The sequence below is a fragment of the Lynx canadensis genome, chromosome E2 (genome assembly GCF_007474595.2).
Source record: "Lynx canadensis isolate LIC74 chromosome E2, mLynCan4.pri.v2, whole genome shotgun sequence".
NCBI classification, from domain to species: Eukaryota; Metazoa; Chordata; class Mammalia; order Carnivora; family Felidae; genus Lynx; species Lynx canadensis.
In genome coordinates this window covers 49,770,479-49,795,259 of record NC_044317.1, presented here as the reverse complement: position 1 = coordinate 49,795,259, position 24,781 = coordinate 49,770,479, and the positions used below count along the sequence as shown (strand labels likewise).

Below are 24,781 nucleotides of genomic sequence, written 5' to 3'. Positions count from 1 at the left end.
TACTGAGTTCCCACAATGACACTTAGAAATAGGTTCTCTCGATATCCTGTCTTCTACAGAGGAAGGAACTAAGGCACCAGGAGCTGGTTCGACCAAGGGCACACAGCCGGTGGATGACAAAGACACGCCTTGAACCCAGGGAGTCTGGTTTCAGAGTCTAATTTTTTTTTTTTTTTTTAAACAGCCAGGCTCTACTGCGTTTTCTCCTAGTCAGCGTTCAATGCATGGGTCATATACCCAATGCATGGGTTTTCCTTGCACCTTTGATCTCAAGATCTGATCTTTTCAGTCTGAGAATTGAGTCAGGCAAAGGCCCAGACTTCTCCATTCATTCATTCATTTGGCACCTACTGCATGCTAAACTTGCCATAGGCACACGAATGATACAATTTCTAGTCATTAGGAGCACATGTTACAGGAGAGAAAGCAAAAAGTAACCAGGAAAATTGAAGTAGGATATGAAAAGTGTTGTAGTGGACGTCAGTACCAGATCCTGTGGTCTGACCATAGAAGACTGATCCCCATGGGCAGGGGATATGGGAAGGTCACTAGAAAAGCCCTCGCATAGTCCTATACTTCATAGTCACTTGGACTGGCCAGTGACAGGCTTTGTCATGTGCACACAGCCATGTCTCACTAGCCTTTAAGTTTTTGGACAGGCTTTCTGGGAGTAGGGCGGCTATGCACATCTGTGCAGGCTGCGTACTGCACAAGGAGACCACATCAAAGGCATACTATTCACATAGGACACGCATGCAATTTTCAGCAAGTAGCAATAAAAGTGCTCCGTTGCTTTATTCCAACAAAAATCAGTATGTGATAAGAATTTTCCAACGGGTGGGAGAAAAGTATCTTGAAGAAGGGATACATTTTCTAATATGCTCAAAGGCGTATTGGCATGGACTAGAGACAGCCCTGCCTGCCGTCCTGCCACAGGCCCTGAGGGCTGAGGGCCGAAGCCAGCTCTCGCAGAGCCCTCCGGCTCAGATACAGATTACAGACGAACCACTTTGACATTATCACATGACATTGACCCTCATGCACACAGAAGAAATGGTCTTTGTCCCGTTCCTGAGATGATTACACAGGATTGCTAGGCACATCTCTCTCAGTTTTGAATCCTCTGGAACTTCTAAGTAGAGTCAGGAATCTGGAAGCAGGGTTTTGGGGAAAACTCGGGGCTTATATTTCCTTTTTTTTTTTTATGTTTATTTTTTAGGGAGAAAGAGAACAAGGGGTAGGGGGCAGAGGGAGGGAGGGACAGAGGATCTGAAGCGGGCTCTGTGCTGACCACAGAGAGCCCATGTGGGCCCAAACTCACAAACTGTGAGATCATGTGACCTGAGCTGAAGTCAGGTGCTCAACTGACTGAGGCACCCAGGAGCCCCGGGGCTTCTCTTTCTGATTGTGTTTCTTGGCACCTGAAGTTCCAGATTCAATTGTTGCTTTCCCTGCAGCTCCTCTTCCCCTCCAGAGGTTGCCGTGGGGACCTGGTCTCTGTCCTGCTTCAGGACTCAGATCAGAATGCGATTAGCACTGTACTTAGGGGTTTAACAAATCTTTGTGGGAGCCCAGAATAAGGCGATTCATGCTTTCTACTAGAGGTAGTAAGGGGGTGGGGGGAAACGGTGAAGATTTGCCAAAAAGTCATTTTGTATTCTATTAACCTGATTCTGCAAGCTGCTCGCGGGGTGGCCAGCAGACTGGGGCCAGTCGGAGAGCTAAATGTTATTGGTCTGTGACCAGATAATTTCAGAAATTGAGTGTAAACCTTGAAAAATTTGTGTATCAGTTCTAGCAATTGTATGGTAACTGATCAATCTGATGATTTAAAAATGGGCTTGTAATTTGTATGCCTAAGTATGTACTTTTTCTAGAAATTTCTTTTTACTTTTTTCTGTATTTTTATTTTATTTTATTTATTTATTTTTAAATATAATTTATTGTCAAGTTAGCTATCATACAGCGTATACAGTGTGCTCTTGGTTTTGCGGGTAGATTCCCGTGATTCATCGCTTACATACAACACCTGTTGCTCATCCAACAAGTGCCCTCCTCAATGCCCATCACCCATTTTTCCCTCTCCCCCCGCTCCCCCTCCATCAACCCTCAGTTTGTTCTCTGTATTTAAGAGTCTCTTATGGGTTTTCCTCCCTCTCTGAAACCACTTTTTCCCCTTCCCTTCCCCCATGGTCTTCTGTTAAGTTTCTCAAGCTCCACATATGAGTGAAAACATAATATCTGTCTTTCTCTCACTGACTTATTTCACTTAACATAATATCCTCCAGTTCCATCCACATTGCTGCAAATGGCAGGCTTTCATTCTTTCTCATTGCCAAGTAGTGTTCCATTGTATATATAAGCCACATCTTCTTTATCCATTCGTCAGTTGATGGGCATTTGGGTTCTTTCCATAGTTTGGCTATTGTTGAAAGCGCTGCTATAAACATTGGGGGTACAAGTGCCCCTATGCATCAGCACTCCTGTATCCCTTGGGTAAATTCCTGGCAGTGCTATTTCTGGGTCACAGGGTAGCTCTATTTTTAAGTTTTCAAGGAACCTTCATGCTGTTTTTCAGAGTGACTGCACCAGTTTGCATTCCCACCAACAGTGCAAGAGGGTTCCCCTTTCTCCACATCCTCGCCAACATCTGTTGTTTCCTGAATTGTTAATGTTAGCCATTCTGACAGGTGTGAGGTGGTATCTCAATGTGGCTTTGATTTGTATTTCCCTGATGATGAGTGACGCTGAGAATCTTTTCATGTGTCAATGTGGCCAGTAGGCCACCTGGATGTCTTCTTTGTAAAAGTGTCAGTTCATGTCTTCTGCCCATTTCTTCATTGGCTTTTTTTTTTTTTCAGGTGTTGAGTTTGGTAAGTTCTGTATATCGTTTGGATACTAACCCTTTATCTGATATGTCATTTGCAAATATCTTCTCCCATTCTGTCAGTCGCCTTTTAGTTTTGTTGATTGTTTCCTTTGCAGTGCAGAAGCTTTTTATCTTGATGAGGTCCTAGTAGTTCATTTTGGTTTTTATCTCCCTTGCCTTCGGAGACATGTCGAATAAGAAGTTGTTGCAGCCAAGGTCAAAGAGGTTGTTGCCTGTTTACCCCTCTAGGGTTTTGATGGTTTCCTGTCTCACATTTAGGTCTTATATCCATTTTGATTTTATTTTTGTGTATGGTGTAAGAAAGTGGTCCAGTTTAATTTTTCTGCATGTTACTGTCCAGTTAGAAATTTCTTTTTAACTGTATTTTACCAAAATATTGGTCAGTGACAGATGAAAATAACAGTGAAAATAACATGAAACTGGTCCTTCACCACAGGTAGTTTTTTTTTTAATGTTTATTTATTTATTTTGAAAGAGAGAGAGAGCAAGTGTGAGCAGGGGAAAGGCAGAGAGAGACAGGGAGAGAGACAGAATCACAAGCAGGCTCCAATGCTTAGCACAGAGCCTGATGTGGGGCTCAATCTCACAAACTGAGATGCTGACATGAGCTGAAATCAGGAGTTGTATGCTTAACCAACTGAGCTACCCACACACCTCTCACAACAGGTAGTTTAAAAAAAATTTTTTTTAGTGTTTATTTATTTTTGAGAGAGAGACAGTGAGAGCCAGGGAGGGGCAGAGAGAGAGGCAGTGAGGGAGACAAAGAATCGGAAGCAGGCTCCAGGCTCTGAGCTGTCAGCACACAGCCCGACATGGGGCTCGAACCCATAAACCATGAGATCATGACCTGAGCTGAAGTCGGACTCTTAACTGACTGAGCCCCCCAGGCGCCCCCAGGTAGTTTTGAGAAGCACTATCTGAGAAGACAGAGATATGGTCTTTGGTTTTTATCCTTTAATCTTTGGGGTTCCCACAGTGCCTAAAGCAGAAATTTTACACACTCAGTTTCTCCTGGAAGGCCAGAGGCTACCATATTTACAGAGTGTTTCAGATAGGAAATAAACACCAGAGTCAGAATGGTAAGTTGAGACGAGCTTAAAATAAAGGGGCAGTTTACCAAAGTGTGGGCAGGCTGTGGTAATCAAGAAAGGATCTTGCAATATCCCAGATCTGCTCATAGCAGGGTCACGGACTGTCGTCCCTAGGGTGGAAGGGCTGAGGGAGGAGCCAGTTACCAGACCTGGGGAAAGAGATTTGAGAGGAGGGCCACTGATAGGTGCTGTGACCTTTGGTCAAGGGGTATGAAACAGCCAGTCCAAAGCAACTCCAGGAAAGAGCTGGGGAAATACTCTGACTTGACTTATGTCCCTTCCCTGGATCTCCTGCTGACTTGCCCTATTGGCTAAGTTCAACTGGAAGCTGGAGGGCAAGGGGGTCTCCTGCTACAGGCAGGGCAGGGAAAGGAGTTGAGTGGATGTAGAGTGCCAAGTTCCCAGGACCTCCTTCTACCTGCTTCTGTCCACCAGCAGATCTAGAGAGTTCCTCGCTCCATCCTGTGAGCTTTTCCAGAGCAGAGTGTGCCTTCCATGTTGTAGCTGTGTCATCAGTATTTGCAAAAGTCACGGGGTCCCAGAGCATAGAATGGGTGCTGGAGAGAGGTTGTTTTGTAAGATCTTAGCTAACGGAAAGTTCTTCAGCTTCCAGGTCCCGGTTACACAGGAGTAACTTGCATGTGAAAGTGGAAGCAAAAGAAGGTTCCCCCGTCATGCTGAGATCACTCTCCAAGTCAGAAATTCTGGAGCCTGTTTTCCGGAATGACTAGGATGCAGGTGATGTCAACACAACACAACACAACACAACGCAACGCAACACAACACAACGCAAGTCTGAGAAAAGGAAAAGCATGGCAGTTTTGACTGAAAAGTTTGAGGAGCGAGACAGGAGTGACAGGAGAGCCTGGGTGGAATGCGGGCAGGGGAGAAGGCTTGAGGAGGTGAGATTCAGTCCGTTGAGAATGAGAAGAGAGGTAAAGATACCTTGGGAAGGAAGAATGTGTGAAAAAATTGTACAGATAGGAAGAAACCAGGACAGGGGCACCTGGGTGGCTCAGTTGGTTAAATGTCAGACTTTGGCTCAGGTCATGAACTCGCTGCATGTGAGTTCGAGCCCCACGTCGGGCCCTGTGCTGACAGCTCAGAGCCTGGAGCCTGCTTCAGATTCTGTGTCTCTGTCTCTCTCTGCCCCTACCCTGCTCACACTCTCTGTATCTCTCTCTCTCTCTCTCTCAAAAATAAGTAAACATAAAAAAAAAGTTAAAAAAAAAGAAGAAACTAGGATTTACTCGGAATTTGTTAAACCCACGCTTTCATGGATTCTTTCTTTGCAGTTCTGCATTCTCAGGATCCCACTCTTTCCAAGAGGAAGACAGTCCGGTTAAGTTCCGGGTAAGTCAAGGTTTCCTTTCTCCCCCTTAAATACCACGTCCCTTCTGGGGAGCTATTTTCTGAAAGGAAATGGCCAAGTTTTGAGTGGCGGCTGTGTCTTAGACACTTCACCTTGCTCCTAACAGCTGTGTGAGAGAGGTGGTGTTAACTCCCTTTGCAGAAAGGAAGGAACAGGCTCAGAGATGTCAGGATGCCTAGTTCAGGCTATTCCAAGTGTGGTTCGCACACAAGTGCCAGTCCACGAGCTGCTTGTCACAGAGAGATCAATACAGCAATCAAAAGGAAGAATCCAGAAGCTTTTAATGTTTATTTTTGAGAGAGAGAGAGAGAGAGAGAGAGAGAGAGAGAGAGAGAGAGAACAAACCGGGGAGGGGCAGAGAGAGAGAGAGAGGGAGACACAGAATTGGAAGCAGGCTCCAGGCTCTGAGCTGTCAGTGCAGAGCCCAATGCAGGGCTCCAACTCATGGACTGTGAGATCGTGACCTGAGCCGAAGTCAGACGCTTAACCGACTGAGCCACCCAGGCGCCCCAGAAACTTCTATAGCAATGCAGCATTGCCACAACATTCGAGTGCGTGGTCAGTACATACATGACCACACTCTGGGTAGTGCAGGGTCCAGTCCACATACGTAGCAAGATTTGAATGGGTATATGTCCATCAGGGTTCAACCAATGAAGTAGGAACAACATGAGATACATAGTAAGAAGAGATTTGGATGAGATTTCTTTTATGTGACTGGGGGTGGGGGCGGGATGCAGGGCAAATGGAAATCCCAGGGCAGGCTGGAACTCTTAGATACAGACTGGGACTGCTGTCTACAGGTAGAATTTCTTCTCTTAGGGAAGCCTCACTTCTGGTCTGAAGGCCCTTCGACTGATTGAGTCAGGCCCACCCAGATTATTTAAAATAATCTCCTTCAAAGTCATCTGATTATGGACTTTAATCACCTCTACAAAACATCTTCACAGCAACACCTAGATTAATTTTTGCTTCAATAATGGGACCGTAGTCTAGCCAAGTTGATGCATCAAAAAGGCCATCCGAGGGTGCAGCCGTGATTTTTTTAAATCATGAAAAATGTTTTAATTATGAAAATATACAAAAAGGGAAAAGAGTACTATGAATGCCCATGTAGAGCGCAGGTTCAACGTTTTGCCACATCTGCTTCATCGATCTCGTTTTCACTTTCCTTTTTTTCTTTCCCAAAGCATTTTAAAAGAAGATCCCGATAGCACGTTGTTTTGTTTTGTATTGGTTTTGTTCTGAGCCCATTACTTTCTTAGAGCAGCTCGGGTGCGAGCTAACATAAATGCGCTCCCGCTCCTTTCCTCTGCCTGGACGCCATCTTGCCTGAGTCCGCCCCTTCTCCTTAGGGACATTTTCTAGCTTCTAAATTATTGCCAGCAACTGTTTTACCAAGTGTTTCACACTGTATCCCCCAGGCGACCATTTTTCCAGCCTCTGCTAACAGTTTCCTCAACCATTACCGCCCGGTCCCAAAGTCAGTGCCAGAGATATTTATTTGGTAGCATTCTGCTTGTGGTAGCAGTTTTATCGGTTAGCTTGGATGTGTTGGGTGGTGGCAGAGGAGGAAGGAAGCAAGTGGAAACATTCGAGACCTCTTAAAGGCCTAGGCTCAGAGCTGGAACAAGTCGTGGAGCCAAATCCAAAGTCACGGGGCAATGAAATGCACTCTGGTCTTGTAGTGGCATTGGGGAGTGTGAGAGAATTTTGTTAAATAGCAATCTAAGTTACCATTCTCCTCTATATACTTCAGTATGTATTTCTACTGACGATAGAAAAAAAATGACTGAGATTATCAAGTTGTTCTTTGGTATCATCTAATACCTAGGCAATAATCAATTTTCTCCGATTATCTCAAAAATGCTTCTGTTTGCTGTCATTCAGTGGGTTCCTCCAGCTATAATCTTTCCTATAAATGGAAGCACGAAACACTTGAATAAATTCAGGTCCCAGATTTTACAAGAGTACTTCATAAATGGTGCTGTGTGCTGAGAAAAAGATTTTTTAAGTCATTGATCGTATCTGTATTGGTTTATAAATTTGGGTCATTAATATTTTTGGACAGTCCTTGTACCGGCATTATATGGCAGTCTCTGCATAGGATCCCAGCAAAGAATCCACTCGGCTGCAAAGGGTGCTGGGAATTGGGTGTTTTGTTTTCCCAGAGTATTGAGACGAAGAAGGGAGAAGGGGGTTAGGCTGGGTGAGCCTGCATTCCTAACCCCTTCTCCCTAGAGTTATCCCACTGGGCTGTCCAGTATCTGTAGTTCCTGGCCTGCTCGCTCCAACTCCTTTTTCTTGCCTCCTACCAAGGAGAGAAGTGCTACTAAGATATACTGGGTGGTTAATGAGCTGAAACTTATTTGCACAGCTCTGGAGACTAAGAAGTCCAAAATCAGGTAGCTGGCAGATTTGGTGTTGGTGAGGGCCCGCTTTGTTATCAATAGATGGCCATCTTCTTGCCGTGTGTCCTCACATGGCAGAAAGGGTGAGCTCTCTGGGAGATCTTTTAGAAGGGCATCAATCCTATTCATGAGGCTCTACTCTGATGACCTAATTACCTCCAGAAGGTTTCACCTTTTAATACTATCACCTTGGGGGATTAAGATTTCAATATATGAATTTGGGGGGGGTGGGACACAAACATCCAGTCCATAATGCCTCTCCACCTACTTTCTGTTTTTAATAATTGCCATGTTTTGGTGAACTGAACAGTTGCTAAATGCTAATTGCATAAATGCTCCATGAAATACATTTTAACTTCTCACAGCTTTGGTTGGAAGCATTTTTGAGGTGCAGAGTCTAATGAGAGTCACATGTCTGTGACCACGTAGTTGAGCAGTGTGATAAGTACACTGATAACATTTTATTTTATTTTATTTTATTTTATTTTATTTTATTTTATTTTATTTTATTTTATTTTTATTAAACATTTTTAAAATTACATTTATTTATTTTTGAGAGACAGAGTGAGACAGAGCACGAGTGGGGTAGGAGTAGAGAGAGAAGGATACACAGAATCCAAAGCAGGCTCCAGGCTCCACGCTGTCAGCACAGAGCCCAACAGGGCTCGAACCCACGAACTGTGAGATCATGACCTGAGCCGAAGTCAGACGTTTAACCGACTAAGCCACCCAGGCGGCCCTGCAATGATAACATTTTATTTAAAAATTTGTTTTCTTGGTCAGGGGATGGCTATTAATACTAGATTATTTTTCCCCTCAACTTTTTATTTTCAAATTTTTTAATTCATGGAAAAGTGGAAAAAACAGTATAGTATATGATCTTTAACTAGATTCATAGTTGTTAACTTGTACACATATATATAATACACATATGTACACACATACTTATCTATATTTCATCTTTTTTAAAACTTTTTTTAATGTTTACTTATTTTTGAGAGAGAGAGAATGTGAGCAGGGGAGGGGCAGAGAGAGAGAGGGAGACACAGAATCTGGGGCAGGCTCCAGACTCTGAGGGGTCAGCACAGAGCCCGATGCAGGGCTCAAACTCACTAACTGTGAGATCATGACCTGAGCCAAAGTCAGACGCTTAACCAACTGAGCCACCCAGGAGCCCCTATCTATATTTCATTTTGCTGACCCAGTCGAGAACGAATTGCAGGCATCATTATTCATCCCTAGATGCTTCAGCATGTATCTCCTAAGAATAAGGTCGTTTTCCTACATCTCCACATTACTGTCATCACACTCAAGACATTTATTTTTGGGGGCACCCGGGTGGCTCAGTCAGTTGAATGACCTGCTTCCACTTAGGTCGTGATCTCACGGTTTGTGGGTTCAAGTGCCGCGTCAGGCTCTGTGCTGACAGCTCAAAGCCTGGAGCCTGCTTCGGATTCTGTGTCTCCCTCTCTCTCTGCCCCTCCCCGGCTTGTGCTCTGCCTCTCAAAAATGAATAAATGTTAAAAAAATTTTTTTAAAGGAATTTATTTTTTTATTCAAGTATAATTAACATACAGTGTTATATAGTTTCAGGTGTACAACATGATGATTCAATAATTCTATATATTTCTCAGTGCTCATCGTGATAAGTGTCCTCTTTTTTTTGTAAATTTTTTCCATTTTATTTATTTTAAAGAGAGAGCACGTGAGTGAGGGAGAGGGGCAGAGGGAAAGAGAGAACCTTAAGCTGAGCATGGAGCCCAATGTGGGGCTCGATCCCGTGACCCTGGGATCATGACCAGAGCTGAAATCAAGTGTCAGATGTGCAACCAATGAGCAACCCAGGTGTCCTGATAAATGTACTCTTTAATCCCCTCTGTTTCCCCCACCTCCCCACTCACCTCCTCTCTGGCGACCACCGGTTCTCTGTATTTAAGAATCTGTTTTTTGTTTCTTTTTTTTCCCTTTTTTTTTAAAAAAAATGTTTTAACGTTTATTTGTTTTTGAGACAGAGAGACAGAGCATGGATGGGGGAGGGGCAGAGAGAGAGGGAGACACAGAATCGGAAGCAGGCTCCAGGCTCTGAGCCATCAGCCCAGAGCCCGACACGGGGCTCGAACTCACGGACCACGAGATCGTGACCTGAGCTGAAGTCAGACGCCCAACCGACTGAGCCACTTAGGCGCCCCTCTTTTTTTTCCCTTTAATCATTTGTTTTGTTTCTTAAATTCCACATGTGAGTGATATCATATGGTATTTGTCTTTCTCTGATTGACTTATTTTAGTTAGCATTATACCCTCTAGGCCCATCCATGTTGTTACAGATATCAAGAGTTCAATCCTTTTTGTGGCTGAGTAATATACCATTGTGCAGTGTGTGTGTGTGTGTGTGTATCTCTGTGTGTGTATACCACATCTTTATCCATTCATCTATTGATGGGCACTTGGGTTGCTTCCTTATCTTGGCTATTGCAGATAATGTTGCAATGAACATAGGAGTGTGTATATCTTTTTGAATTAGTGTTTTTGTTTCCTTTGGGTAAATACTGTGCATAAAAATAAACTCAAAATGGATTAAAGACATAAATGTGAGACCTGAAGCCATAAAATTCTTAGAAGAAAACATAAGCAGTGATTTCTTTGACATTGGCCATAGAAACATTTTTCTGGATATGTCTCCTCTGGGAAGGAAAACAAAAGCAAAATTAAACTGTTTGGACTACACCAAAATAAAAAGCTTTTGCACAGAGAAGGAAACCATCAACAAAATAAAAAAGGCAACCTAATGAATGGGAAAAGATACTTGCAAATGATATATCTGATAAGCGGTTAATGTCCAAAATATATAAAGAACTTAGACCAAAAAGATCAAAAAGACCCAAATAATCCAATTGAAAAATGGGTAGCAGATAGGAATAGACATTTTTTTAAAAATGTTTATTATTTTTGAGAGAGAGAGAGAGCAGGGAGAGGCAGGGAGAGACACACACAGAATCTGAAGTAGGCTCCAGGCTCTGCGATGTTAGCACAGAGTCCGATGTGGGGCTCAGGCTCATAAACAGTGAGATCATGACCTGAGCTGAAGTTGGACACCTGACCAACCGAGCCAACCAGGCACCCTAGGAATAGACATTTTTCCAAAGAAGATATAGGTGGCGAACAGACACGTGAAAAGATGCTCAACACCATTCATCATCAGGGAAATGCAAATCAAAACTACGATGAGATATCACTTCACACATGTCAGAATGGCTAAAATGAAAAACAAGAAATAACAAGTGTTGACCAGGATGTGGAGAAAAAGGAATGCTTGTGTACTGTTGGTGGGAATGAAAAATGGTGCATCCACTGTGGAAAACCTTATGGAGTTTCCTCATAAAATTAAAAATAGAACCACCATATGATCCAGTAATTCCACTACTGATTCTATTATTTTTTAGTAGTTAGCTGATACCCAAATGCTCCCAATTGTCCCAATAATTTCCCTTTTATGTTTTTTTTTCCCCCTTAATCTGGCAGCCAATGCTTTTGGTTGCCTTGTCTGCTTAGTCCATTAGAAATAGATTTATCTGCCATGGCAGAGAAAATAAAATGCCAAGTCTTGGTTTATGAGGGGGAATGGACACCTAGATACTGCTAGGCCAGTGTATCAGCACAACCTTTTTGGAGGACATTTTGGATAATATCAAAGTGTAGAGTATGCTTGCCCAAGTAACTCAGTGGTCTCTTGTCTAGGAATTTATGTTATAGAAACGCTCGTATAAGCACTCAAAGACAGATGTTCGTGGATGTTTAACATTCTTTGTGCGACCCTGGATGGTTAACAGGGGGACACAGGCAATGTGGAGGATGGAAGCGACACTTGGCCTACCTAAAACTTTGAATTTCTTCTGTGTTTCTCATTTCTTTTGTACTAGGAGGGGCCTGTTCAGGGACACTAGCTATTTGAACAGGAAGAATTTAATAGAAAGAATTGTTCACTAGGTATGGGAGTTGTTAACCAGGTAACTGAAGGGGTGAAGAGAGAACTCTACAGTATCACAGAAGTAACAGCTGCATAAAAACTGCCAACCAGGCTGAGGGGACACAAGGGAGAGATTGAATTATTAGAACTTAGAAACTCGGAGGAGGGGCCTTGTGGCACTGAAACACAAAATTGTGAGGAGGCGGGGCTGACTGGCTGGTGTCTCTGAGCTCAGAGAAGAAGCCCACCGGTCACGGACCCAGATTTCTGATGAGGGGACACCGGCTGGCTGGACTGGTGTCTGTGACGTGGGGAACAATGAAACTGGTTCTGTAAGTGTTGGGAAAACTGCAAAGTGGCTTCAGCCATCCCTGCGGAAAGGGACTGCTGTCACCGGCAGAAGGGAGCATGAGAGAGGTGATACCGGAACAGGAAGCAAACAGGCAGGAGCAAGTGAAGTCCCTTTCTCTCCTAGCCTTACAAAATCCCTCTTGCGCCCCCTAGTGTCTGAGCCTCACATGGAGCCACTTGCCAAATTCAAAGTGTGATTTGCAGAATCTCAGCTCCAGCATTACAAGGTGTGTGGTTTCAACACCAGAGTTAGGAACAGAAAGACAATAACCTAAGGACTGGCACAGCTTCCGGTTGTGCTCTTCTGCCAGTGGTCATTTGTGGGTCATCAATATGGTGTGTGCTTGATGTTTTAGGAAACTGAGACCTTCAAGGATGTGGCTGTGGTCTTCACTGAGGAAGAGTTGGTGCTATTGGACAAGGCCCAGATACACCTGTACCAGGACGTGATGCTGGAGAACTTTAGGAACATTGTCTCAGTGGGTGAGGACAACAACCCTCTGTAACCAAGCAGCAAACCACTGGTCCTGTTTCCTCAAATAATCAGCTTCACAGCAGAGAGAGTATTCCAGTTGGAGCACAAAGGGAAGCTTTGGCCACTGGAGAGAAAACCTGAGGGATGTGCAGACAAGATACCTGAAGTCAGTGAGTGTTAGCAGATAGATGTGAGTTGGTGGCCCCTTGTGGAAGTGTTGGTGAGGAAGCTCTCAAGGCCTGCACCCGCTGGCCCGTGGGCATCCTATACAGTTAGGGAGCCCACCCTGACCTCCTCTCGTTGTACGCTGTCATTCTTTTCTTCTGTTTCTTAAAGTGAGGTTGATGAAGTTCACACGCTACCACGGGCCTCGGTCCCTTGCAATATTTTGGGCAAAGGAGTGTGAAAGGAACTAAACCAGGATCTGGTATGTAGTGAGTGCGATATAAGGGTCAGCTTGTTTGCTTTCTTGTTGATGAATATCTACTTTTAATATCTCAGAGGCTCACATATTACCTTGGTTTAGTTTATGAGATAGTTGCTGTTCTTGCCTCCTTTTACCAAAGCAACAACTGAGGCATGGAGTAAATAACTTGCCCATGATCACACAGTTTGTAAGAGCTATGATTTGAACCCTCCTAATCTGGTTTTAGACCCTGTGTGTTTAATAACCACATGAAACGAGGTACCACTGTGTCTGTAGATTATAGACGTAGGCCCAATGTGCAGGATTCAGCACTGTCGGTAAGTCTGAAATCAAGTTACTCTATCATAATCAGCAGTTTTTAAAAAGCAAGACAGATTAATGGACTAGAACACAACAGAATTTATCAGAGTACATTGCACCTAGTGAGGTAAGTATCAGGTGATAAAGCTGTTTTAGTTAACAGTCTGTGTCTATTTGTGTGTACTAGGTCGCAGTGTAAATGTGTTTCTTAATGTGGATACAGTCAAAACAACAGGCAGACTGCTGCTGTAAGCTTGTGGTGGGCAGCTCAAAGTCCCCCTTTCTCTGATACCACCTTCCAAATTGAAGTCACTCAGTAAAATGACTCAGAAATGACATCGAACCAGAAGCAGTGTCCGGATGGTCTTGATCATGGTGTTCATGCCATTCTGAAGCCCATTTTAGGGTGCCAAGGGTATGACCACCCTTTTCTACCTCATCTCCCTTCATTTTATGGCCCTTTAGTACAATCTTGCTTCCCTGGGGGCCAGACCGTTGACAGTTCCAATTGTCCATTCTCATAGTGATGGCTATTTGATTTTCTGCAGTTTAGATAATCTAAAGAGGAGATATTAAGGAAGTGGATGACAGGATTTTAGAGCATGTGACTCTTGATCTCAAGGTCATAAATTCAAGCCCCACATTGGGAATAGAGATTAGTTACCAGAAAAGAAAAGAGAAGAGAAGAGAAGAGAAGAGAAGAGAAGAGAAGAGAAGAGAAAAGAAAAAAAAGAAAAGAAAAAAAAAGAAAAGAAAAGAAAAGAAAAAAGAAAAGAAAAAATATCACTGGCTGGACTACAGGATCTTGGTGGACTTTATCTCTTCATGGAATCTAGAGAATCTCAGAGAAACTGTTGTCTCTTTAAGCCTGCCTCAAAGGTGTACATGTGCCTCCTCACCTCCCCTAAGAACTTTATTTCATAACATTATCCCCATCTCAATCCCCATTGTTTTAGATCCACCACATACAGTTGTGCAGGTGGTATAGAAACATACATGATAATCCCACCTCCTGTGACAGTGATGTGAAGGAAGGGACATTAACAGGAGACAGGACTTGTTTGTTTCTTCAACTTTATATAGTATCTTGGAAGGTCTTTGTGATCGTTTATGTCTGTCACCATGTCTAGCACTCCGTTGTTATGACTTACACATATACACACACATACACACACAAAGGACATGAATCATATGGGAAGACTCCCCCGTACCTTTTGTAGCCAAGTGATTAAAGGTGTCTTATCAGCTGCTCTTATAGCAGGGAGGTGAATTTCTTTCTCTATAAATTGTTTCCAAGATTTCTTTTGGTTTCCCTGCAACATCTGATTTTTAACTGGCAGTTCACAGATTAAACTTACTGTGGTTCTGTTTCCTCTATGAATAGAATCCAGTGACAACTTCCCACCCCATCCTACTTCATTTCTGAAAACCTCTGGAGGGATGACTTATTTGTTCTCTTCGCCAAATTCTCTTTTCTCCTCATAGGAGACAGGATTAAAGACAACATTTCACATCTTCAGGGAAAAGGGTTAAGTTATCTCTCGCCAGAAGGGCTCTACTGCTGGCCGATTTGGAAACAAAGGATCAGTGAATTAACTGGGGGTCAGGAGTGTATCATGACTGTTCAAGGAAATTGTCCCCAGTATTTAGAAGGAGATGTTTTCCTCTCTGAAGAATGGGCGGGAGTGTCTCTTCAGATTTCTGGAAGTGAGAACTATGTAATAAAGGCCATTAATTTAGAAAATCAAGATGGCACAGCGTGGAAAGGCCCGACACAAGTCCTTACACCCGAGTCTTGGAAGGAAGCCCGCATGACTGAGCGCCAGAATTCTCAAGGACAATATGAGAAAATTCACGTGGAACAGACACTGTATGGATGCGCTCAGGGTGATGACCACATCAGTCAGACATCACGGGATCATGATGATTCCCAGGAATGTAAAGAAGAAGATCCCTGTAGATACACTGACTGTGGGAAGCACTTGGCAGTGAAGTAAACAGTCCATAACGTAGTCCCTGTGGTACCACAACCTGTCGAATGTAATCACTATGAGGTGGGACACATAGATGTTGCAGACCCTCTTGTCCATCCCAGCACTCATGTAGGAGAACAGTCTTGTAGATGGGACCAGTGTGGAAAGGACTTCAGTCAGAGCTCAGATCTTACTGTTCATTATAAAACTCATTCAGAGGACAAAGCTTATGAATATCAAAAGTGGGCTGAGGGCTGCAAGCAGAGCGCAGACCCTCCCAGATACCAGAAGGGCCCCTCGGGAGACAAACCCTATAAATGTCCCGAATGTGGCAAGGTCTTTGGGCGCAACTCCTCTTTTCACAACCATCACCGAGTCCACACGGGGGAGATGCCCTACAGATGTGATGCGTGTGGGAAGGGGTTCGGATTTAGGTCCCTTCTTTGTATTCATCAGGGAGTGCACACAGGGGAAAAGCCCTACAAATGTGAGGCGTGTGGGAAGGGCTTTGATCAGAGCTCCAATCTTCTTGTCCACCAGAGGGTCCACACTGGCGAGAAGCCCTACAAATGCAGTGAGTGTGGCAAATGCTTCAGTTCAAGCTCTGTTCTTCAAGTCCACCGGAGGCTGCACACAGGGGAGAAGCCTTACCGGCGTGGCGAGTGTGGAAAGGGCTTCAGCCAAAGCACACACCTTCACATTCACCAGAGAGTCCACACAGGGGAGAAGCCCTACACATGCATCGTGTGCAGAAAGGCTTTTGCCTACCGTTCAGTTCTTCACACTCATCAGAGAGTTCACACAGGAGAAAAGCCTTATACATGTGACGTGTGCGGTAAGGGCTTCAGTTACAGCTCATATTTTCACTTACATCAAAGAGATCATACCAGAGAGAAACCGTATAGATGTGATGAGTGTGGTAAAGGCTTCAGTCGGAATTCAGATCTTCAAGTGCATCTCAGAGTCCACACAGGAGAGAGGCCCTATAAGTGTAAGGAATGTGGTAAGGGCTTCAGTCGTAACTCATACCTTCTTGCTCACCAGAGAGTGCATACGGATGAGATACACTATGTGTATCGTGAGGATGGCCAGGGCTTTCGTTACAGCTCGGACCATCTTACTCATCAAAGACTGCACAAGAGGACGGAAACATTCCCAATGTAGTTAGTCAGGGTTCAATCAGGAAACCAAGAAAGTCCATGCACTGAAGGTGATAGAGGCTTACTCGGCCATTGGGAGGGCTGGGGCAGCAAAGGGCAAGGACACTGTCACCCATGATGTCCTGAGGCACGGAAGCAGGGGTTCATAAGAGCATTCCAGAAAACTACTCTGGATCTCAACAATGTCTACAAGACTCCCATCAACTGTCGCATGCTACAGTGGCAAAGTAAGTGATAACTGACAGACAGTTTGTGGCAATGACAATAATTAGAGATCAGATTTCCATGAGTGGATATGCCCAGGAAGGAAATTATAATTGAGATGAGTACACTGAGGCTTTCAGGCCAGCCAAAATCTGTAGATTTTTTAAAGAGTGTACCTGCTAGAAAGATACTCAAAATGAGTGCTCAGAAATGAAACCCATGTTATTGTTATTCGTGTGGTGAGAATATTAGTCCACATTCTCAGGTTTCCAAACCCATAAGGTTTTCTACACAGAGAGGGGCTCTCTAGAAGTGATATTTTATGGGCATGGCTGTGTGTTCACCTTGCTGGCTCCATTTCTTGGTCACGTAAAGACTTCATTTCCCAGAAACCCTTGCAGTTGAGAGCTCGTCCATGTGATACAGTTCCAAGCAACAGAGTACGAGCAAAAGTGATGTAAGCTACTTCCAGGCCTGACCCTTACAGACATCTTGTGATGTCCTCCAGGCATCTTTCCTAGAAATGTTTCCTAGAGGCTGTTCCAGGCTGGATTGGTGGAAGGTGGCTATCTGATCTGTGTTAGACCTTTTTTTTTTTTTTTTTTTTAATAAATAGACATTTTTCTTTTATTTAAAAAAAATTTTTAATGATTATTTTTGAGAGAGAGACAGAGCGTGAGTGGGGGAGGGGCAGAGAGAGAGGGAGACACAGAATCCGAAGCAGGCTCCAGGCTCTGAGCTGTCAGCAGAGAGCCTGACATGGGGCTCGTGCTCACAGACTGCAAGATCGTGACCTAAGCCGAAGTCAGACGCTTAACCTACTGAGCCACCCAGGCGCCCCATAAATAGACATTCATTGTGTTATAGTACTGACATTTTGACAGTTTATTTGTTGCTAGTATTGCCCAGGCTATACTGACTATGACAGGGAGATTTAACAGCAACATATTTTATAGTCATTGGAGTTCGCATAAGAAAGCAACTTCATAATTCAGAGTTTGAAACTTTTAAATCTTTATGGCCATATGTGGCAGTGCAGCTATCTAAAATGGTGTGGATAGGACTTCAGTGAGAATCTTCATTCATTGGTATGTACATAAAAAAGAAATGTTCCAGGGGTGCCTGGGTGGCTCAAGTCAGTTGAGCGTCCATCTTGGGCTCAGGTCATGATCTCATGGTTCATGGGTTTGAGCCTCGCATCAGGCTCTGTGCTGACAGCTCAGAGTGGAGCCTGCTTCGGTTCTGTGTCTCCCTCACTCTCTGCCTCTCTCTCTCTCTCTCTCTCTCTCTCTCAAGAATAAATAAACATTAAAAAAAATTAAAAAAAAAAAAAAGAAGTGGCCCAGATAACATGCATGTGGTAAAGCCTTCCAAAAGTGCATCAGAAATCCCGTGCAGTAGGGAAACTGTAATGTGTAAGGATGAGAAAAGTTTGTCAGCTTACCACTTAAGTGCAGCAAGAAATAGACCAGGTGTCCTACAAATAGTCTTAATAAACTTAATTCAGTAAAACTAATACTTACTGATGTGACTAACAACTTACAGAAGGGCAAGGCTGTTTATTGTCAGAAGGTGGCCCCAGCACTTCTCAATAGTCTTGTTTAATAATGGGGTTTTAGAAGGTGCTAGTTTGGTCAAGTCCCTTCCACAACTGTGGTTTAGTTTGGGACTATAGATGGGTTTGGGAGGAGGAGGTATACAGTAAAACCTTGGTTTGTGAGCATAATTTGTTCTGGAAACATGTTTGTGTTTCAAAGCACTTGTATATCAAAACGAATTTCCCCATAAGAAATAATGGAAACTTATTTGTACCGTGTTTTATTTCACTTTTTCTTACATTAGAATTTCCTACTAGTTATGGTTTGTACATGGAACAGCCATTCAACTGCAAATAAAACCATTCCTGAAGTGTTGCTTTCTTACCAATTCAGGCGAGCAACAGTGAAAGATCAATATAACTCAATGCCAATAATGGAGTGGAAAAACTAGCAATTAGTGGGGAAAAAATACAGGTGCAACATTTCTGGAGAGGGTTTTATCTACATGTATCAAAGGGTATAATGTGCATCGTCTTGAGCTAATAATTCCACCTCACAAAATTTATCTTTAGGGTGTAATTGTACAAGAGGGAAAAGATGACTTCAGAAGGGACCATGTTCCCAGAATATTTACAATAATAAAAAAAATTGTAAACAACCTGAAGATACACGAATAAGAGATTGAGTAAATTATGGTACCCCCATAAAATGAAACAAAATTTCACCATTAAAAATGATATAGACCTTGGGGCGCCTGGGTGGCGCAGTCGGTTAAGCGTCCGACTTCAGCCAGGTCACGATCTCGCGGTCCGGGAGTTCGAGCCCCGCGTCAGGCTCTGGGCGGATGGCTCGGAGCCTGGAGCCTGTTTCGATTCTGTGTCTCCCTCTCTCTCTGCCCCTCCCCCGTTCATGCTCTGTCTCTCTCTGTCCCAAAAATAAATAAAAACGTTGAAAAAAAATTTAAAAAAAAAAAAAAATGATATAGACCTATAAAAATTTCCACATACTTTTTGAAGAAAAAAAAATCAAGTTGTTAGAGATCATTACAGGATGACCCTTGACTGACAAGTTTGAGAGCGTGAGTAGCACTGGGAGTAGTCCCCTCCACTACTCTACACTTCACTTTTCAGTGTTGTTTCAAGGGTTGTTTGGACTGTTTAACCCAGGTAGGTATATGTATAACATAGGAAATGCTCTGTTTGGAGAAAGTGAGTCTGATGAAAGGTTGTGACATTTGCTTTAGAAAGATGCTGCCAGAGACGGAAGGCGATGGACTTGACCTATCGCTAGGTGGTTGCTGTAGTATATCGCTCCTTGAATGAGTAATTACTGCAAATGGACCAGTAGGAAAGCCAGCTGTCTTCCCACTGTGTGGTCTTCCTTTGTGTCTCTGTGCTGTTTTAGGCCAATCCTTGATTTCCTGACCCTTCTCCTGTATGTCTTCCTATGTAACCCAACACTTACAGACCAGTAGCTGGGACTTTGAAAGGGCAATGATGGCAGTTGAGTCTAGGGACACTGTGCCAGTTTATTGACTTTCAGCTCCAAATTCACCCTTTAACACACACTCTGTGATAATGAAAGAAATTTCTTTGAGCATTTCTCCTTTGCAGTAAACACAGTGTTAAGTGTTCTCAGCAGAGGGCGTTGGAAGGAGACTGCAGGAGGAAGGGGTCTTCTGCTTTTGTAGCAGCTGCATGGTCAGTCAGCAGTGTGGGTGTGAGGACATCTGCTCGTACTCTGCACTCTCCACACACTCAGAATGTACAGTCCCTTGCTGATCTTGCAACTCTAGGCCATTGATCACATTCCCGTGGACCTCTGGATGTGGACACTGCACATTCCAGGCCTTCTACCAAAACAGGCACACCCACTCCCTATGTCCATCCATGAACGTGGCCACTGGCTATGACTCATCTGTTCCCCAAATGGATGCCATCTGCACCCTTCCTCATTCTGCATGCCCATGCATTCAACCACCAGTTGCAACTCACCTACAAACCACCCACACCCTAGAATGTTGCTTCCAACTTGACCAGCAACCAGGGAGCACCACTGACCCAGGCAAAACAGAAAATTCTCTGCCATCCAGTGGGCTACAGTTACCTTTTCTTCATAAAGTCTGAGGTTTGCTGAAGTTTGTTTTTCTTTCGATACCCTCAGTATTGTACCACATAAAGTTTAAAAATATTGTATAGTTACTTTTTTAAAAGTTTAATCATTTGTAAATTAAATTTCCATTTAAATCACTGTGTGGTTTCTGTCTCCTTATTGGACCCAGACTGATCAGGTGACAACTGTAATTTCTGTTTCAATGGGAGTTTTAAGGCCAAAGAGTACAGTGAGTTTTGGGTAATTCAACAGTGGTGAGGGAGAAAATATATGAAATATACTCTTTGACTGTCAGCCTTGATAGTTGCAAACATAAAGGGTTTGGAAGACTGGCCTTAACATCTATTGGCAAACTGGGAGACATGATATCTGCCACCTCCAAAAGTTTCCTGCTCTCTTTTTTATTTTATTATGATTTGTGTGTGTGTGTGTGTGTCTGTGTGCGCGCGCGCGGTATCATGAGATCTACCCTCTTAGCAAACTTTTAGGTATATAATACGGTATTGTTGATTTTAGGCACTATGCTGTACAGCAGATCTCTAGGACTAATTTACCTTGCATAAATGAAACTGTAGCCCCATTGAACAACTCTCCATTTACCCCTTCCCCTGGCCCCTGGTAATCACCATTCTAATCTCTGCTTCTGTGAATTTGACTAGTTAGGAACCTCATTTAAGTAGAATCATGCCACTTCTGACCTGTGACTCGCTTATTTCACTAAGCATAAAGACCTGAGCATGCTAAGGAATGAAATTGGATGCTGTCTTATACCATTCACAAAAATAAATACAAATGGATTCAAGACTTAAATATAAAACCTGAAACCATAAAACTCCTAGAAGAAAACATAAGGGAAAAACTTCTTTACGTTGGTCTTGGCAGTGATTTCTTGGACATGACACCAAAAGCACAATTAACAAAAGTGAAAGTAGACAAGTGGGACTACATCAAACTAAAAACCTTCTGCATAGCAAAGGAAACAATCAAAAGAATGAAAAGGCAATCTATGGAATGGGAGAAAATACATGCAAAGCACATATCTGATAAGGGGTTAATGTATAAAATATAAAATGAACTCCTACAATTCAATAGCAAAAACGAACATAACTGGATTTTAAAATGGATATAAGACTTGAATAGATCCTTCTCAAAGAAGATGTACAAGTGTCCAAAAGGTATATGAAAATATGCTCAACATCACTAATTAGTGAAATGCAAATAAAAACCACAATAAGATATCAACTTACACCAGTAGGATGGCTATTATTAAATTTTTTTTTTTTTAATTTTTTTTTTCAACGTTTATTTATTTTTGGGACAGAGAGAGACAGAGCATGAACGGGGGAGGGGCAGAGAGAGAGGGAGACACAGAATGGGAAACAGGCTCCAGGCTCTGAGCCATCAGCCCAGAGCCCGACGCGGGGCTCGAACTCACGGACGGCGAGATCGTGACCTGGCTGAAGTCGGACGCTTAACCGACTGCGCCACCCAGGCGCCCCTAAATTTTTTTTAACGTTTATTTATTTTTGAGACAGAGAGAGACACAGCATGAACGGGGGAGAGGCAGAGAGAGAGGGAGACACAGAATCGGAAGCAGGCTCCAGGCTCTGAGCCATCAGCCCAGAGCCCGACGCGGGGCTCGAACTCGCGGACCGCGAGATCGTGACCTGAGCCGAAGTCGGACGCTCAACCGACTGAGCCACCCAGGCGCCCCAGGATGGCTATTATTAAAAAAAAAATAGATAACAAGTGTTGAACATTTGGAGAAATTGAACTCTTCTGCACTGTTTGTGGGATTAAAATGGTGCAGCCTATATGGAAAATAGCAGTGGAAATTCCCCCTCCCCAAAATTAAAAATGTAACTACAATATGATCCCATTTATGGATATATACCACCAAACAATTGAAAACAGGATGAGTTATCTGCAGTCCCATGTTTATTGCAGCACTATTCCCAATAGCCAAGTTAAGAAACAACTCAAATGTCTCTCAACAGATACATGGATAAAGAAAATATGGCATATACATACACTGGAATATTATTCAGCCTTGAAAAGAAGAAGATACTGCCACTTTTACATTTAGCTTTGTAAATAAAATTCTGAAAGAGACTGACATCAGCAACATGGTAGAACAGGAGTTTTCTACATTCATTCCCCCCATAGAACATTGATTTTGACAACCACCCATGAACAAGAGTACCCTTCTGGAAGTCCAGGAGTCCAGCAAAGTTCCAGCACAACTTTGGGGCAAAAAATAGACACATTGAAGAGGGTAAGAACAGTTTCACTTTACCCACAACACTCCTCCCCCAGGGTCATCAGGCTTTGTGCTGACAGCCCAGAACCTGGAGCCTGCTTTGGATTCTGAGTCTCCCTCTCTCTCTGACCCTGCCCCGTTCATGTTCTGTCTCTCTCTGTCTCAAAAAGAAATCAAAAAAGATTTGAACACAATCTGGAGCTCAAGAATACAATGGATGAGATGGGAAAAAACACAATAGAGAACATCAAATGGACTTGATCAAGCAGAGCAAAGAACCTGTGAACTTGAAGACTAGTCATTTGAAATTATCCAGCCTGAGGCGAAATAGATCATATGCTCTCACTTATATGTGGAATCCAAAACAAAAAACCAACTCATAGAAACAAAGGAAAGACTTGTCGCCAGAGGCAAGGGATGAGGAATGGTTGAAATGGGTTGAGTAGTGCAAAATTAAAGCATCAAGTTATAAGTTGAGTCCTGGGGATGTAATGTACAGCATGGTGACTATAGTTAATAATACTGAATTGTATATTTGAAACTTGCTAAGAGAGTAGATCTTAACAGTTCCAATCGCCAGAAAAAAAGTGTAACTATGTGTGGTAATGGATATTAACTGATTTATTATGGTAATACTTTTACAATATGTACATATATTGAACCGTTATGTTGTGCACCTGAAATTAATATAATTTTATGTCAATTACATCTCAATTTTTAAATCTGAAAAAAAAGCTAATGAAAGATGGTGAATTACAGTAGTTTTATTTCTATGGCACTTTTCAAAATGTTCTATACATTATGTTGTTTTGCCAGTTTTATTCAACATGCAAATGCAATTTATAGGCAATAGATCATCAAAACCTAAATCAAAAAGTCTTAAATTATGTTGAAAAATTTGAACTTTTAACTCAATATTAATTATATATAATTATCCCAATTGTGCATCAGAGTAGTTTGAATTAATGAGGTTTTGCTCTATTGTAGCTACAATAGACCTGACAATGTTTTTCATTTTTTAATATTTTTTTAAAATTTATTTTTGACAAAGACAGAACGCATGAGAAGGGGAGGGGCAGAGAGAGAAACAGAAACACAGAATCTGAAGCAGGCTCCAGGCTCTGAGCTGTCAGCACAGAGCCCAATGCGGGGCTCAAACTCATGAACCATGAGATCATAACTGACTGAGCCACCCAGGTGCCTCTAGGACTTGAATTGGTTTAAAGGAATATGGTTTCTTATTCAAATATTCCCAGTCCCTTCTATGAAGTATTCTTGTCCCCCCCCACCCCCACCCCGCCAATGACCCTGTATCCAACCTAGCCTTTAAATAAAAATTCTACTTTACAGAAAATTTAGAAGTTTGGAGGAAAAAGTATGAGGAGGCCAATAGAAAATGCAGATTTGGATACCTAATTTGACATCTCGATTCTACAACAGTTGAAGAAATGAAAAATGATGGTGATGATGTGTGTTGGGGAGGGTAGTTTTAGAATAAATGAACTTCAGATGAGATGATCAAATATGGTTAATCCGTTTGGATATTGATTGGAATAAACTAGTTGTAAAAAGCATTTTTCAAAAAAAAAGTATTTTTCAATAAACAGGAACTCATACTGGGATACAAATTAGATAATACTAAGAATTGTTAATTTTGTCCCATAAGGTAATGATTTTGTGGATATATAATATCACTATTTTTTTAAGTGATATAGGTAGTATTTGGAAGGAAATAACAATATCAAGAAGTAGCTATAAAATATTTCAGAAAATCGTAAGTGAAGCCAGTGTGGCAAAAAAATTTTTAAGCGTGGAATTTAAGGTATATGCATTTGGTGTTTGATGTTACTATTCTCAATACTTTGGCATTATTGTTTCATTAAAAATTTTTTTTCTGCCCAGAAGTAAGTGGTAAGTACTACTTCCTGTAGTTTCACTTGTCATGGTTACCTGCATTCCATCTCCTATCTCAACCTACCTCCCCTCCTGAATAAAAGAAATACTCAGCAAATATATAATATCGAAGACCAACACAGGAGTAGTCAAAAGGAAGCCTGAGTTTGCACTAAAACATTTAAAGGAAAGGGGCACCTGGATGGCTCAGTCGGTTGTTTCCAACTTCAGCTCAGGTCATAATCTTGCAGTTCCTGAATTTGAGCCCCATATTGGGCTCTGCACTGACAGTGTGGAGCCTGCTTGAGATTCTCTGTCTCCCTCTCTCTCTGCCTGTCCCGCTCTCTCTCTCTAAAAATA

At 42.7% G+C, this 24,781-nt stretch overlaps 1 protein-coding gene across 1 annotated transcript; it reads left to right on the top strand.

The window, feature by feature from the left end:
- Positions 1-4,708: 4,708 nt before the first annotated feature.
- On the top strand, positions 4,709-17,221 carry ZNF285 (zinc finger protein 285; the record flags this gene model as incomplete). The annotated part of the gene is given in 4 exon segments (XM_032591424.1): positions 4,709-4,719; positions 5,277-5,334; positions 12,436-12,562; positions 14,767-17,221. Coding segments are annotated over 4 exon segments (1,848 nt in total), but the record flags the coding sequence as incomplete, so codon positions are not given.
- Positions 17,222-24,781: the final 7,560 nt, after the last annotated feature.